The sequence below is a fragment of the Pecten maximus genome, chromosome 7, assembly GCF_902652985.1.
Source record: "Pecten maximus chromosome 7, xPecMax1.1, whole genome shotgun sequence".
In the NCBI taxonomy this organism is placed as follows: Eukaryota; Metazoa; Mollusca; class Bivalvia; order Pectinida; family Pectinidae; genus Pecten; species Pecten maximus.
The window spans coordinates 45,686,138-45,702,670 of NC_047021.1; the positions used below are offsets into that span (position 1 = coordinate 45,686,138).

At 34.8% G+C, this 16,533-nt stretch overlaps 1 protein-coding gene across 1 annotated transcript in view; it reads left to right on the plus strand.

The window, feature by feature from the left end:
* Positions 1 to 14,119, plus strand: part of LOC117330978 (ankyrin repeat and BTB/POZ domain-containing protein 1-like) — a 32,611-nt gene extending 18,492 nt beyond the window's left edge. The window contains exons 6-12 of the mRNA XM_033889574.1: positions 4,139 to 4,184; positions 4,471 to 4,587; positions 5,180 to 5,307; positions 5,670 to 5,771; positions 9,518 to 9,679; positions 10,375 to 10,575; positions 11,271 to 14,119. Of these exons, the coding sequence (XP_033745465.1) occupies positions 4,139 to 4,184; positions 4,471 to 4,587; positions 5,180 to 5,307; positions 5,670 to 5,771; positions 9,518 to 9,679; positions 10,375 to 10,575; positions 11,271 to 11,477 (963 nt within the window). The 3' untranslated portion in view covers positions 11,478 to 14,119. The remainder of the gene's footprint in view (positions 1 to 4,138; positions 4,185 to 4,470; positions 4,588 to 5,179; positions 5,308 to 5,669; positions 5,772 to 9,517; positions 9,680 to 10,374; positions 10,576 to 11,270) is intronic.
* Positions 14,120 to 16,533: the final 2,414 nt, after the last annotated feature.

Consider the following 16,533-nt stretch of genomic DNA (forward strand, 5'->3'; position numbering starts at 1 on the left):
AAACCCTGGGGCCATACATACACTCTACAAACCCTGAGGCCATACACACACTCTACAAACCCTGAGGCCATACATATACTCTGAAAACCCTGAGGCCATACATACACTCTACAAACCCTGAGGCCATACATACACTCTACAAACCCTGAGGCCATACACACACTCTACAAACCCTGGGGCCATACATACACTCTACAAACCCTGAGGTCATACATACACTCTACAAACCCTGAGGTCATACATACACTCTACAAACCCTGAGGCCATACATACACTCTACAAACCCTGAGGCCATACATACACTCTTCAAACCCTGAGGCCATACACACACTCTACAAACCCTGAGGCCATACATACACTCTACAAACCCTGAGGCCATACACACACTCTACAAACCCCGAGGCCATACACACACTGAAAACCCTGAGGCCATACATACACTCTACAAACCCTGAGGCCATACACACACTCTACAAACCCTGGGGCCATACATACACTCTACAAACCCTGAGGTCATACATACACTCTACAAACCCTGAGGCCATACATACACTCTACAAACCCTGAGGCCATACATATACTTTGAAAACCCTGAGGCCATACATACACTCTACAAACCCTGAGGCCATACATACACTCTACAAACCCTGAGGCCACACATATACTCTTCAAACCCTGAGGCCATACATACATTCTACAAACCCTGAAGCCATACATACACTCTACAAACCCTGGGACCATACATACACTCTACAAACCCTGCGGCCATACATACACTCTACAAACCCTGAGGCCATACACACACTCTACAAACCCTGGGGCCATACATACACTCTACAAACCCTGAGGTCATACATACACTCTACAAACCCTGAGGCCATACACACACTCTACAAACCCTGAGGCCATACACACACTCTACAAACCCTGAGGCCATACACACACTCTACAAACCCTGAGGCCATACACACACTCTACAAACCCTGGCGCCATACATACACTCTACAAACCCTGAGGTCATACATACACTCTACAAACCCTGGCGCCATACATACACTCTACAAACACTGAGGCCATACATACACTCTACAAACCCTGAGGCCATACACACACTCTACAAACCCTGAGGTCATACATACCTTCTATAAACCCTGAGGCCATACACACACTCTGAAAACCCTGAGGCCATACACACACTCTACAAACCCTGAGGCCATACACTTCACCAACCCTGAGGTCATACACACACTCTACAAACCCTGAGGCAGACAAGTTAGAGGTTAAATCTTATACATGTACAATGTATCCATGGTAGAGAAGTAGCTTCTGTATTCAGCCACTGTTTAAGTTTTCATTGTTTTAAATAAATAAGGTGAGGGCAAATTTAACAATGTACTTAGCAAACATGTAACTACCCCTGTGAAACGATTATGAATAATTCATGAACATTCATGAATAGTTCATGAATTATTCATGAACAAAATTCATGAATATTCTTGATTTATTCATGAATATTTTCATGAAATTCATGAACTTAAAACTTCATGAACATTTTTTTCAAATTATGTTCATGAATATTCATGAATTATGTAAGAAAGTTTTTCATTCATGAAATCATCATAGTTCATGAATGTTCATGAACTTTTTCATTCATGACAATTCATGATTAGTTCATGAATATTCATGAACTTAAAACTATGATGAATACTCATGAACTTTTTCATTCATGACAATTCATGATTAGTTCATGAATATTCATGAACTTAAATCTTCATGAACATTTTTTTTCAAATTATGTTCATGAATATTCATGAATTATGTAAGAAAGTTTTTCATTCATGAAATCATCATAGTTCATGAATGTTCATGAACTTTTTCATTCATGACAATTCATGATTAGTTCATGAATATTCATGAACTTAAAACTATGATGAATACTCATGAACTTTTTCATTCATGACAATTCATGATTAGTTCATGAATATTCATGAACTTAAAACTTCATGAACATTTTTTTTCAAATTATGTTCATGAATATTCATGAATTATGTAAGAAAGTTTTTCATTCATGAAATCATCATAGTTCATGAATGTTCATGAACTTTTTCATTCATGAAATCATCATAGTTCATGAATGTTCATGAACTTTTTCATTCATGACAATTCATGATCAGTTCATGAATATTCATGAACTTAAAACTATGATGAATACTCATGAACTTTTTCATTCATGACAATTCATGATTAGTTCATGAATTTTCATGAACTTAAAACTATGATGAATGTTCATGAATGAAATATTTCATGAACATTCATTAATCCTGAAATCAAGATTTTCATTCATAAAATCATCATATTTCATGAATATTCATGAACTATTCTATTCATGATAATTCATGATTAATTCATGAGTTATGAACTTATTTAGAAAATGAATTTGCATGCATTTTACCACTTAATTTCATCAAAGTTTGTCATGAACTGTATCACTCTGCATGTTTGACAATATCCTTGTAGTCCTTCCATTAAAAATTGCATTCAAATGAATCCATCACTTGTTTCAAAATTCATAACTGCTTGAAATGAGTATATTTACACAATCATTTGGATGGAAAATCCTTTTAATATTCTTCAGATAAGAGTGATTTATTTTCATTATTGCATTAATTCTCATTGCACATATGATGTGTGTTTGAACAATTTAGTTAAATGGGCAATGCAATTTAAGAAATGCCAAAGCTATTTGAATATTATGTGCACTATGTAAATTTAGGTCACATGCATGGTGATTGGTTTTAAGTTAATTCTTACCTATAAACAGGTTGACATATTTCCAGAGTTGAATATTTCATTTCCTGGTAGTGTTGTATTGATCATGAAGCAGGTATGAAAGATTAATACTTGCCTTCATTTGTAAAAAATATGTAATTCATCTCTGTGAGAAAAGCCTCATGGCTGCCATGTATTGGAACTCTCCTGCTAGAAGTTTTTGGGCGGGAAAAATTTGGCGGAAAATTTGGCGGGAAATTTGAAGTTTTCTTATTGTTTCCTTACTCTTTAAGCCAACATCAAAATTGTAATATAGACATGGAATTAAATTTAAAACTTTTTAGATATTAAGTTTGTTATTCAATTTCAAATGTAAGGTATTTTTTTATTCAAGAAAATGTTCAATTTCAAAGTCAAATTCTCATTCATTAAAATTCTTCAAAATTCATTACTATTTTATGCATTTTGATGAATTTTAATGAATATCATCAATGCATGAAAATTCATGAATAGTTCATAATCACATTAAATTCTCATTCATTAAAGTTCTTCAAAATTCATTATCAACTGTTTTTACTATTTCATTCATTTTGATGAATTTTAATGAATATCATCTATGCATGAAAGTTCATGAATAGTTCATAATCACATATGATAAACTATCATGAATCTTAATGAATTTGTAAAATTATTCATAAAAGTTCATGAAGAGTTCATGAGAGGTATTTGATGAATATTCATGAACATTTTTTCATGAATCAAAAACTTACAGTATTCTTGAAAGTTCATGTATGATTCATGAACATTCATGAACTCATGAATATCATCTCGCAGGGGTGGTACTCAACACACATGTAACTGGTACTCAGCACACATGTTACTGGTACTCAGCACACATGCAGTATACTCAGTACACATATACACTGAAGTTGTGCATTTTTGTTTACTATTTTGCTCTGCTATTTTGCTTGGTTTTAACTTTGTTGACTTGACAAGTGTTTAATGCAGAGTGGGAGTGAGGGTATTAGTTAGCCATCCTGGTACCTGTAATGGTTCTATGTATATACAGTTGAGCCCTACATTCATACTTTTGCTGTTGGAGTACACAATACACCTATTTGTATTGGGACCCATCATAATTTCAGAAATTGTTGTTTGGACTTGTCTGGAAAAAATCATACAAAAATTAATGTAGATGATGAAAATCATACAAAAATTAGTCTAGATGATGAAAATTATACAAAAATTAATGTAGATGATAAAAATCATACAACAACTTGTATAGATGATGAAATAATTAGTTCTCATTGTATGTATACTTTTACCGGTATATCAGCACGTTTAAACACATATTGCTGTCAATTTGCAGGTTGTACCAGATGCTTTCAAATCAATCCTTCAGTATCTATATACAGGTAAGATTATCACACATTATCATAATAAAGTATTATTAAATGTTTGTGGTAAAGTAGAAATCATGGTGGATTAGGGAGCGAATATTTCTGTTTCTACATCATAATTATAAAATAATGATAAAAGTTTTTATATTAAAAGTTTATATTGCTATTTATAGCGAGTCTGGATACTAACAAAGACAAAAAGTGTTAAATATTAAACATTTGTGTTTATATTGCTATTTATAGTGAATCTGGATACTCACAAAGACAAAAAGTCTTAAATATTCAATGTTACTATTTATAGCGAGCCTGGATACTCACATTGACAATATAGAAGACTGTATGAGGTTAGCCAAACAGTGTCGCTTGCAGGATCTAATGGACAAGATTGCTGCACGCTACAAAAGATTCCGGTCCTTTGGTAGGTCTCTTTGTATTTAGTGTAAAACAGTTAAACTTTCTTAAGAAGAACTGGCTTGATACAGAATACTTGTTTTGAAAAGTTAAGATGTCCAAATGTAGCCCAACTTTATTAATTTAAGAATCCTACATACATTTTCATCTTATTTCGAAGTTAATAAAAAACCTGACTTTGGTTCAACTTCTATATTTTAAAACTCTGTAACAAATTTTGTATATTTCCTCTGATCTCAAGGAGTTTTTCATAAACAAGTTTTACTGTAATATCAAGTTTTCTATTTTTTTTTTTCATTATTTCTTAAGTGAATCAATATTAAAGAATAAATGACATTGACTTATTGTTTCAGAAAGAGATGGAAAATATGGTCACTTGTAAATATCTAAAAAAACCTTTGAAGTGAAGAAATGTTTAGAGCATATTTAGGGTCAAAGGTTATATTAGGAATGGAAGATCTTTAAACCGCAAACTACTAGATTTTGTGGCCTTGTAACTTTCCTTGCTCCTCAAAATATAAACACTTGGCTAACATGACTCTTTTTATGATACGATGATTTGCAGTGTAAAGACTTGATCATTATTTATCTGTTTCCAGAGATGTCCAAGCCTGGAGTTACTATAACAACGCTCACCATCGAACCAAGCATACAACATAGTATCGAGCTACAGGAAGACCTGGGCAAGCTTGGAGACCTAGCACTGCCAGACGAACTCTGTAGTGACGTAGGTCCCCTAATTATATATAAATGTCCCAATACACTGTGTAGTGATGTAGGTCCCCTAATTATATATAAATGTCCCAATACACTGTGTAGTGATGTAGGTCCCCTAATTATATATAAATGTCCCAATACACTGTGTAGTGACGTAGGTCCCCTAATTATATATAAATGTCCCAATACACTCTGCAGAGATCTTGATACAGTTTTAAGTTGCTGACTGACCTTGTTCCTTTGTAACAATGAGATATTTTCTGTTTGCTGTTATGATCAAATTAGATACACGTACTGTGATATATATAAAAAATGATAATAAGATATCGGTCTATACTCATTTAAATTCACCTGAAATTGTGTTTACTGCAGGTTTTCCAGGCGTTAGGGAGTCTGCCGTTTACCGAAACATATTTACCGATATACCCAGACATCTGCTTTATGGTGGAGGAGCATAAGTTTCTATGTCACAAGGTAAAGTATAAAAAGTATCTTCAAAAAGCAAGAGTTCCATGTACATACCTGCTCTTCAAACTCGGACAATGCCATTTCAAAATTGAAGGCTCTCATTTAACCAGTGTGGGTTCAGCTAGACAAATCAGAGATCACAGAGGGATCATGTCACCCACCATTGAATGATCTTTATTAATTCTGTATATTATGTAAGATAAATCTTTTCTCTGCTTTTCCCTTCTTCCTATTTTCCTCTTGATAATCTATTACAATGAAAACCTTCATATGAAATCTAAGAAAGATCTAAGAAGAAGTATCTGAGAAATAGAAGTAACAAACATAAACCATCAAAATCCAAGATGGCTGCCTGGCCACCATTTTTTTCCAAATTTTTTCCAGACTCCAAATCGATTGGACACAACAAAGGACCAAGGGGAACTGACCTAAGAAGCTTGAGAAATATCCCTCTAGTACTTTTCAAAAAAATATTGATAACAAGGATGGTTTGTGGATGGTGGATGTATGATTTAGAATAGCCCATGATCTGATGATGCTGGGTTAAGATGGAGGGTTAAAGAGGCTCTTTCATGTGTTTTGATGATTGCTAATACACTACATCCAAACAAAAGCCAGACAAATTGATCCATCCATTGTATTTCTGTCTGGTGTGAAGGTTTTAGTTCGCTCATATCCTCTTTATAATTTATGTGCCATATTTATTCCAACTGTGGAGAGAACATCTGGGATGGAACCTCTAGATTTTGAAGGATTGTTCAAATGCACATTTTTTTTTAGTCACAAATATTATAGCATATGATTAAATATCATGAATGTAAAACGGCATCATACAGCTGTTTTGTCCTTCTAGGACTCCTCAGTGATGCTAAGGGCATCAAACAGCTGGTTTGTCCTAGGACTCCTCAGTGATGCTAAGGGCATCAAACAGCTGGTTTGTCCTAGGACTCCTCAGTGAAGCTAAGGGCATCATACAGCTGGTTTGTCCTTCTAGGACTCCTCAGTGATGCTAAGGGCATCATACAGCTGGGTTGTCCTTCTAGGACTCCTCAGTGATGCTAAGGGCATCATACAGCTGGTTTGTTTGACGAAAGATATATTGGATTATCTTTTCAAAAGAACATTTAATCAGTCCCCCACTTTAGGGACTTTAGCTTTGTTTGTCCCTCTTTCCATCCTTTCACACATTATCTTGTCCGGTCTCTATCTCTTACTCTTTTCCACATTGGCACTTCCTACTTGGGGCATTAGTTCACCTAAATGAGTTGGTGTGTTGCAAACCAAAAGTAGGTCACTCTGACCAAAATTATGACCTTTGACCTGCATCAAAAAAATGTTGATCTGGCTCTATCTCCTCCACTTTTTAACACTGGCACTTCATACTTGGGCATGGCCCATGGGCTCACCTAAATGAGGTGGCGTGTCGCATACCAGAAGTAGGTCACTCTGACCTACATTTTGACCATTGACCTATATAAAAAATGTTGTCCAGGCTCTATTTCCTTCACTTTTTATTAACACTGGAACTGCATACTTGGGTTATATGTTCACCTAAAAGAGGCAGTGGGTTGTGTACCAGAAGTAGATAAATCTGACCTACATTGTGACCTCTGACCTACATTAAAGACAGACTTTATAACTACCGTGATGGAGCCCATGCACACAAAAAAAACAAAAAAAAAAACAGATTCTTTCTCCAATGTATGTATTGTAATACTGTCGACATTCAGTTTCCATACAGTATAATCCTGATACACCAGTATGCACATTTAAAGTGTGATGTTTTCTTTAAATACAATTTACCAGATTCAGATATCAAATATTTCAAATTCTGGAAGAAGTATCAACATAATATGTTTAAATTGGTAAAATAGCAAATTTACATCAGTATATCATTATCAGTTCAATTAAGCACAGTTGAATTAACATCCTAGAATGGGTGATATCATTGATCAAATTAGTCACATTGCCTCTATGAATTTTTCATTTTCACACCAGAATCCTGATATGAAACCACTTAAAAATCCCTGGGATTTATTCATCCTCTCCTCATTCTTGGTATTCAATTCACATTCTCAGGGGGAACTTGATTTGCTGAATTGTCATGTTGGTTTATATTATGAACTCCTGTTAGGACGGTATTTGTATTGTGTCCGTCCTTACTTCTGCACTGTACCTCTAGCCTGCTCTATCACACTCACTACTTGTCACTGGCACTTGGGGATAAGTTCATCAAGGTTTGACGGTTTGTCGTGTAAGTTCATCAAGGTTTGACGGTTTGTCGTGTAAGTTCATCAAGGTTTGACGGTTTGTCGTGTAAGTTCATCAAGGTTTGACGGTGTGTCGTGTAAGTTCATCAAGGTTTGACGGTGTGTCGTGTAAGTTCATCAAGGTTTGACGGTGTGTCGTGTAAGTTCATCAAGGTTTGACGGTTTGTCGTGTAAGTTCATCAAGGTTTGACGGTTTGTCGTGTAAGTTCATCAAGGTTTGACGGTGTGTCGTGTAAGTTCATCAAGGTTTGACGGTGTGTCGTGTAAGTTCATCAAGGTTTGACGGTTTGTCGTGTAAGTTCATCAAGGTTTGACGGTTTGTCGTGTAAGTTCATCAAGGTTTGACGGTTTGTCGTGTAAGTTCATCAAGGTTTGACGGTTTGTCGTGTAAGTTCATCAAGGTTTGACGGTTTGTCGTGTAAGTTCATCAAGGTTTGACGGTTTGTCGTGTAAGTTCATCAAGGTTTGACGGTTTGTCGTGTAAGTTCATCAAGGTTTGACGGTTTGTCGTGTAAGTTCATCAAGGTTTGACGGTGTGTCGTGTAAATGTTGTTCACTGGGAAAACACTGTGGTCAATGGTCCATATTCTTGTTATCACTCTTTCTTGAGAAGTACAACAGGTTTTCTAAAACTTCATAGGATTAGGTTTCCCTTGGTCCTTTGTTGTGGCCATTTGATTTCAAGTCTGATCAGTAAACAAAATGGCCATCAGGCAGCCATCTTGGATTTTGACAATTGATGTTTGTTATTGCTATATATCTTGAGAAGTAACAGGTGTTTTTCACAAACTTCATATGTAGGTTTCCTTGGTCTCTATTTGAGCTCTTTGGGTCTCTGTCTTTATTTCTTGTTATTAGTAGGGAAGGGTATTTAGGATTCAAATAAAACAAATAAAACCTAACAAAACATTTTAAACCGATATTTTTATTTCCGAGCAAATTTGAAGGTGTAAAAGGTATTTTTTGGCTTCCTTGCCACACAATGGGCCATTGCTAACCTTTCAATGTTCTAGTGTGGACTGAAGTCTAATTCAGAAAGCAAAATATTTGACAGTTGAAGTTGATGTTCTTCTTAGATATCTTTTTGATTTCATATGTAGGTTCCCCTTGTCTCAAGCTTCATATGTAGGTTTCTCTTGGTCCTTAGTTGTGCCCAGTTGATTTTGAGTCAGATCCAGAAAGGAAAATGGCTGATATTTGAAGTTTAGCTTTGCTATTTAAGAATTCACAGAAAATAGTGACTCTCTAAGATCTCTCTCAGATTCCATATATTTGTTCTATTTGTTATCAGATCAGTTAAGTAGAGAAAAGATCATACAAAGATCAAATAAAGATCATCTAATGGTGGGTGCCAAGATCCTTCTTGTATCTCTTGTACAAAAATGTTAGATGAAATTTAAGAATGTGAAGTTAAGCTGTGGGAGCCAGGTAACGCAATGATCTACAAGCATTAAGAATATAATGGCCATTCTTCTTTACCAGGTGTTTTTCTGTGGAAGGAGTGACTTTTTCAAGGCCTTGCTCATTGACCACTTTGGAGAGTCATGTGTATCCGAGGACAACCTGCCCATGGTTACCATCAACGAAATTAGTGCAGAAAACTTCAGACAGTTGATGTATTACCTCTACCAGGACAGGTGTGAGGTAGGTCAACAGGGTTACAAAGAGGTCAAGGCCATTACAGGTGTGTGGTAAATCAACCGGGATTACAAAGAGGTCAAGGTCATTACAAGTGGGTGGAAGGTCAACAGGGATTACAAAGAGGTCAAGGTCATTACAGGTGTGTGGTAGGTCAACCGGGATCACAAAGAGGTCAAGGTCATTGCAGGTGTGTAGTAGGTCAACAGGGGTTACAAAGAGGTCAATGTCATTACAGGTGTGAGGTAGGTCAACAGGGGTTACAAAGAGGTCAAGGTCATTACAGGTGTGAGTTAGGTCTACAGGGGTTACAAAGAGGTCAATGTCATTGCAGGTGTGTAGTAGGTCAACAGAGGTTACAAAGAGGTCAATGTCATTACAGGTTTGAGGTAAGTCAACAAGGGTTATAAAGAGGTCAAGGTCATTACAGGTGTGAGGTAGGTCTATAGGGATTACAAAGAGGTCAAGGTCATTACAGGTTTGAGGTAAGTCAACAAGGGTTATAAAGAGGTCAAGGTCATTACAGGTGTGAGGTAGGTCAACAGGGGTTACAAAAAGGTCAAATTAGGGAGTTAGGGAGTTGCGGTCAATTTATACTATGCATCCCTCAGATATGTTGTATGGGAAAATGAAAACTCTGTTTCTACCCCTGGACTACAGAGGATAATGACACCCTGCTACATGTACATTTCGTTTTACAGTTGACCAAGGACACAGTGTTTGAGATGCTGAGAATTGCTGACCAGTACTTACTGCCGGGCCTGAAGAGACTGTGTGCTAACAACATCAGCAAATACATTAACATTGATACAGTCTTACAGATACTGGCCTTAGCCAGACTCTTCAACCTGTGCAGACTCGCAGATCAGTGCTCGGAGTTTATAGCCAACAATTTATCCGAGGTAAGACTTACCATCAGACTTTGCTATTCAGTGCCCAGAAATTATATGGATTTATTTATCACCTGTGCAATCTTGGTATTCAATTCGCATTCTCAGGGGGAACTTGATTTGCTGAATTGTCATGTTGGTTTATACTGCCTAACCTGTATTAAGCGGCCACCCAAGGGACCGACAGATATTGGCTGCTTTAGACAGGTGGCTGCTTAAACCAGGTTGGCAAGAAACGGCCGGTTGCCCAATTCTTTTTTCAGCAGTTTATTAAATTGATCATATTGTAATGCACTTATTGATATTGATAACAATGTACCATGTACAGTGTATTTTGAAATGAAAACCAACAAAGATAAAAGTTTTGATGAATTTATGTGTAATGTTTCTGGAGTAGTGTGTATGGTCCTGGAGTAGCCTGGAGTTTTGGTATCCTGGTAGCTACTAATTAATCAATTTTACCAAAACGAACCTATCGATTCACACCGACTAGTATTTAGTAAAAGTACTCTTACTAGCAATACCACTCACTGAAATTTCTGTGGGCTCAACTCCTTAATAGCTTTGGAGATTTTAGGTTTTAGATTTCATGACTGAAAATTCATACAATCACTGTTAAATGGTTACAGTATTGTAGGGTAAAAATATCTAAAGAACAAATTAGAATCTTTTTTAAGCAGATGAATGTCTTGTATACTCGTTTGCAGGTCATACAAATGGATGATTTCGCTGAATTGGTGAGACAGGATGCTGCCAATCTTGAGCGTCGTGAGGATACGGACACCGTGGAAATCATTGACGATATTCGTTTTAACATCACGAACTTTATACAGACGTTCAGCGACATGATGGAAGCTCAAGAGAAACTACGTATGATCGATGACTTTTTGGAAAACATGAATATAGATGCTTAGGAAACTTTTGGAGAAGTTTCTCGGCAGTCTGTTTTTTCTGTTTACCATTTGTTCTTTCTGGTGAAACAAGCTTTCTTCACTTTCTTTTTAACACACTAGATGTGTCATCACGTGGATTTCGGGCTATTGTTTTTTTATCATTTCCAATGAATGCCTCTAAATTTAAAAGTTTTATAGATTTTTATTTCTTTAATTCGTATTATTGACATACCATATTTATATAGGGATTGAATGGATTTTTTTCATTTACATGGAGGCTGTGAATAGTAGTAATTATCTACATACCCCCTGGTGCACACCTCAGAAGATATGAAGATAGTTACTGCTTTTCATAGCTGCCATGAAAATGAAAAAAAAAAAAAAAAAAATTAAATTAATATATTACCTTAGGGTGATTTGAAAATAAAACAAACATAAAGAACTGAGTCGTTTTTAAATTTCTAACTTTCGATGGCTATAAATGAAAAGTTGCTGAATTGATGGAACAGCGGGTGATCCCATCAATGCACTATCGATTACAGTACATGTGCTTCCGCTCCGCAAATTCCTGTCGATTTTTTAGTGTTTTGTATTGCTATTATTTAAAACAAAAAGACATCAAATACATTGATTTGTGTTAAATTATAATTATTTTATGTGAATAGATGGCAAAGAAAACACAATTTACAGAAATGAAACAGGGACTTTTTTTCAGGTGTATTAATATTTAACTGTTGTAATGTGTGGAAAATCAGTATGTGAAATGATGTTTTCATACTGTGGTGTTTTCATGGTAAAATGTTTGTTGTTTTCACTTGGTATGTTCATATGAAGAATCAACACTCTTAAATAAAACAGTATATGTAACAACCTTATGACATAGACAATGATTAAATTGTTTAATTATACAATGTCATGTATAATCTTCCATGATGGAAAAGATTATTAATAAAATTGTATTTAATGGAATTAAATACTCCTAAATATTGATAGAGAGATTTAAAATAAATACACTGTAGTTAGATTGAGGATGTATTTGTACTAGAGAGATATAAATATCTACATGGGTAGTTTTCATCGATACTCCAGGAATAACCTTCGCTCGCCTTGTCATAACTTAATCCAGAGGTGCAAAAGTCCTTGATTATTGAGGGTTGGGTGAAGTTTAACTTAAAAATGTCTAAACCATTGAATAGTGTGTTGAAAGTTCATCCAGAGTTTGTGGGTTCCATTGTTCAAATCCATGAGTGGTTGGCAGTTGTTTTCTGTATGATAATAAATATAATATACTGCCAGTTTGAATTTGTACTTGCTTTAATTATATATGATTCATCATCAAATTAATACTCAAACAGTGCAATTTAACATCCTCTTACTTCTCGGTATCATTTTCCAATATCTATTTGTCATTTTTTAGAGATTAATCAGTTTTGAATTCTGATAGAAATACAAATCTAAACAGCAATGTCTAACTATGATTATTGGTTGGGAAAAAAAATGGTAAAAATCGTTAGAAACTTTGGAAGAAAATTTGGAAACAGTTCCTTGTGAAGTAATTGTGAGTCATGCATGTACACATAGAAATAAACAAGATTTTATTAACACAAACTGCTCTTCATCAATGAGGGTGTTTAATTTCATGGCATGCCATAGATCACCTCTCAAAATCACTTGCGACATTGTTACATATAAACTTGTTAATTTTTGTCCATCTACGGTACATATTTTTCAATGTTCATCTAGGTTTAAATGGGCATTGGAATTATACATAAGATATTACTAATACAAAATGTATACTTTCATATGTATCACCACTTTTTTGCTTGATTTATTGTTTTGAGTTATGGGATGTTTAAAAGAAAAAAAAAAAAAAAAAGTCTGTATTAACATTTTTTTTCTGTTTGAGTGAAACTACATATATTTGTAGTATTTTGATATTTGTTCCACTAATACCCAGTAATATAGTTAATGGATCAATTGATACCGTACAGAAAACAGACCCAAAGGACCTGGTCAGCCAGGCCTGTATTCAGAGGTACCGGTTATACATGTACATGTATGTGTTAGTGCTTAAATAATATAATAGTGCTCAGTCGTCAGACTTCAATATCATTATTCACACATCACATAAATAAATAAACTTATGAGATGATAGAAGTACAAAATACCAAATGTTATTAAAAATAATTTATCTTATTGGTAACTTCTTCAGTCAATCCAAGATAATGTAGTCCGTGTTTTTAAAACACATATCCATACATGAGTTATTGTTACAAACTAATATATGGTCAAGCCATAAATCATGAAGATTTTGAAAAATCAGCCATGTCAAAGATAATTTATTCTTATTTGTTAATATATACCCAGTATATATGTAGATGTGTGTGTGCTATTAATAGTTATTTATAATATATGTTATGTTGTCATTATTCAACATTTAGACAGCTGTGTGCCATATATGACTCTGATTGAAAGGTCAAGGTTGAAGTTTAGAGGTCAAATGTTGTATCTGGTACGTAGCTAGTAGTACTATGATGGTACTAACTATTACTCAATGTACTGTTACATTTTAAGGCATAAAAACATTCAGTACAAAGTACAATTGTATCCATGTTGAATTAAAATCTTATATTAAATTTCATTATAATCGTTTACATTGAAAATTCTTTGTCATTTGTTTATTTTTGATGCTGTAACATAAGAGATGCTAAAAGCATGCTACTTATTGTATAACTAAGCAGCGACGGCGACGAATAATTTCTTCACAAAAATCATTTGAGTGCTTTTGGCATATTATAAAGGCAAAATTATTATGAAACAATGAGTTGTTGATAGTGTGTAAATTTCCATTGTTATTGTTTGTTTATTTGCTGGCCTCTGTTAGTTACAGCCATGTAAAGGGCTTCTCAAGAAATAGCGATAACAAGGAATGTTTATAGATGAAATAGTGATATCTTACCTTCATCTGGAGGTACAAGGCACAAAATTGTTGGAAATCCATAACATTTATTGGTTACATATATCACGGCCGAAATAAAATGTTTAAGCATCAAGCACACAAAATTGTGATGGAAATATACAAAGCTTATTGATTGAAAATATCATAATATCACAGGCCACCTCCAAAATGAAGGGCATAAAGCACACAAATTTGTGCTGAAAATGTGTAAGGATGAAGGAAAAAAAACACAAATGTGCTTAACATGAATCTGGGTATGGATGAAGTCACCAACCACATTTACACAAACAATCACAGATGTGCAAGGATGTGGTCTTGTCTCCTATTTGAATAAGATAAAGATACTGACCTAGACATTTGGACCTACTGACTTTGACATCTGTCCTTGACCTTGACAGTGATGAAATAAGTCCCAAACGTATAGCAGCATATCTATGTGACAACTCTTTGTTTACATCGTGTGTCATGTTCAATTGGATGTGGCTTTTTTTTTTTTTTTCATAGAGGTATGAATAAAAATATTGACCAAAGAGGTTTGAGCATTAGGTATGGGGAAAAAAAAGGACCTCGACCTTTGGGCCTATTGACCCCAGACCTTGTGCCCAAAGTTTTGGTCAGATGACTTGTTTAATTCTGACCATGTTTGGTTTAATTACACAGTATAGCAGTATGTGATTTACTTTATCCCAGGAAGCAGCCTGCTGAAAGCCTGGACTGAATATATACCAAATGGTTCAGGAGAAATAATTTGAAAAAGTATTCCAAGTTTTATTATGTTATAACAAAATATTCATCAATAAAATGGATCAAAATTTGACCTTGACCTTTGAACCAACTAATCTTGATATTTGGACCTGCTGACCTGATCTGTAGGTCCAAATGTTAAGGAGAGTGGTCTTGACATTAGACAAAGACCTTGACCTTTGAACCAACTGACCTTGACTTTGGAGCCCTGGGTTTTGGTCGGTTACACTCTCTGATGAGACCTCAGTCTCTGTTTCATATTGTCTGTCTTAAACATCTTTGTCATCAATCTGAATCAATAATTCCATCAACAGATTCAGGATGTCAGTAGTCATTGTCTCATTCAGGAGTACAGAGAGAAGATATCGACGATAAACAGTAGCCAGCCTTTGGTTTGTTTTTGTGTGGTTATGGAGGTGGAGAAAGCCGGAATTGATTGAAGCATTATGCTACTGGTTTGATTATTGATTTTATAGTGTAATAGAAAATGAGAGGATTTTCTACATTGGTTACAGTATTCGCAGGTGGAGTTTTCTAAAAGATGGGATTTATATTCATTTATTTATATTTTATTATTTTTAATTTCTGTGTCAACTTGAAGTACAAATTGAGGACAAGAAAAATAGTATTAATACTTATATAAATCGGTCTCCTTAAAAGATTTGTCAGGTTGGCGACAACACAAAATAAAGCTTAACAATCATGTATAATGGTAATGTATGACTATATGATAGAAAAAGATAGGGAAAGATAATTAAAGAGAGAATGAGAGGGAGACAGAGGTGGGGTGGGGTGGGGTGGGGTGGGTGGCATGGAGAGTTTCAACGATACTAAGTGATGCAACAGTTGGTAATTTAAATTCAATTAAATCAAATACAACGCATCAAATGTTCACATAATATAGACGTTACATGTCACAGATTAGTTTAACGCCAAAAGTATAAAAATTCATACAATCAATGTAATGATATAGGAATAAACACAATATAATACTTAAAACATATAAGATAATACAATCTATGTGACAGATTGGGACCGTGTAACAGCATTGTTAAAATGTGAAACGTTTAGTTTTATAAATAAATAGTTGGATGCATCTGAAGATATTTTCTTTGTAGTTTTCGGTTGATTTTATAAAACACTGGTTCCTTATAGCCGTATATTTAGGACAAAGCTGAAGGAAATGTTCAGTAGTTTCATGTGACTGTCTACAGGAATAATAAAGACTTTCAACTAAGTTTCGATTATAACGGTGGGCATCCTAAGTCTAGCATGATGATACCTGATCAAATCGTTTTCCAAAATAGTAATGAGGAGGTATTATGGGGGAGTGTCTGTGTAGGTATTTTTTAGATTACTTATAGAAGGGTTATT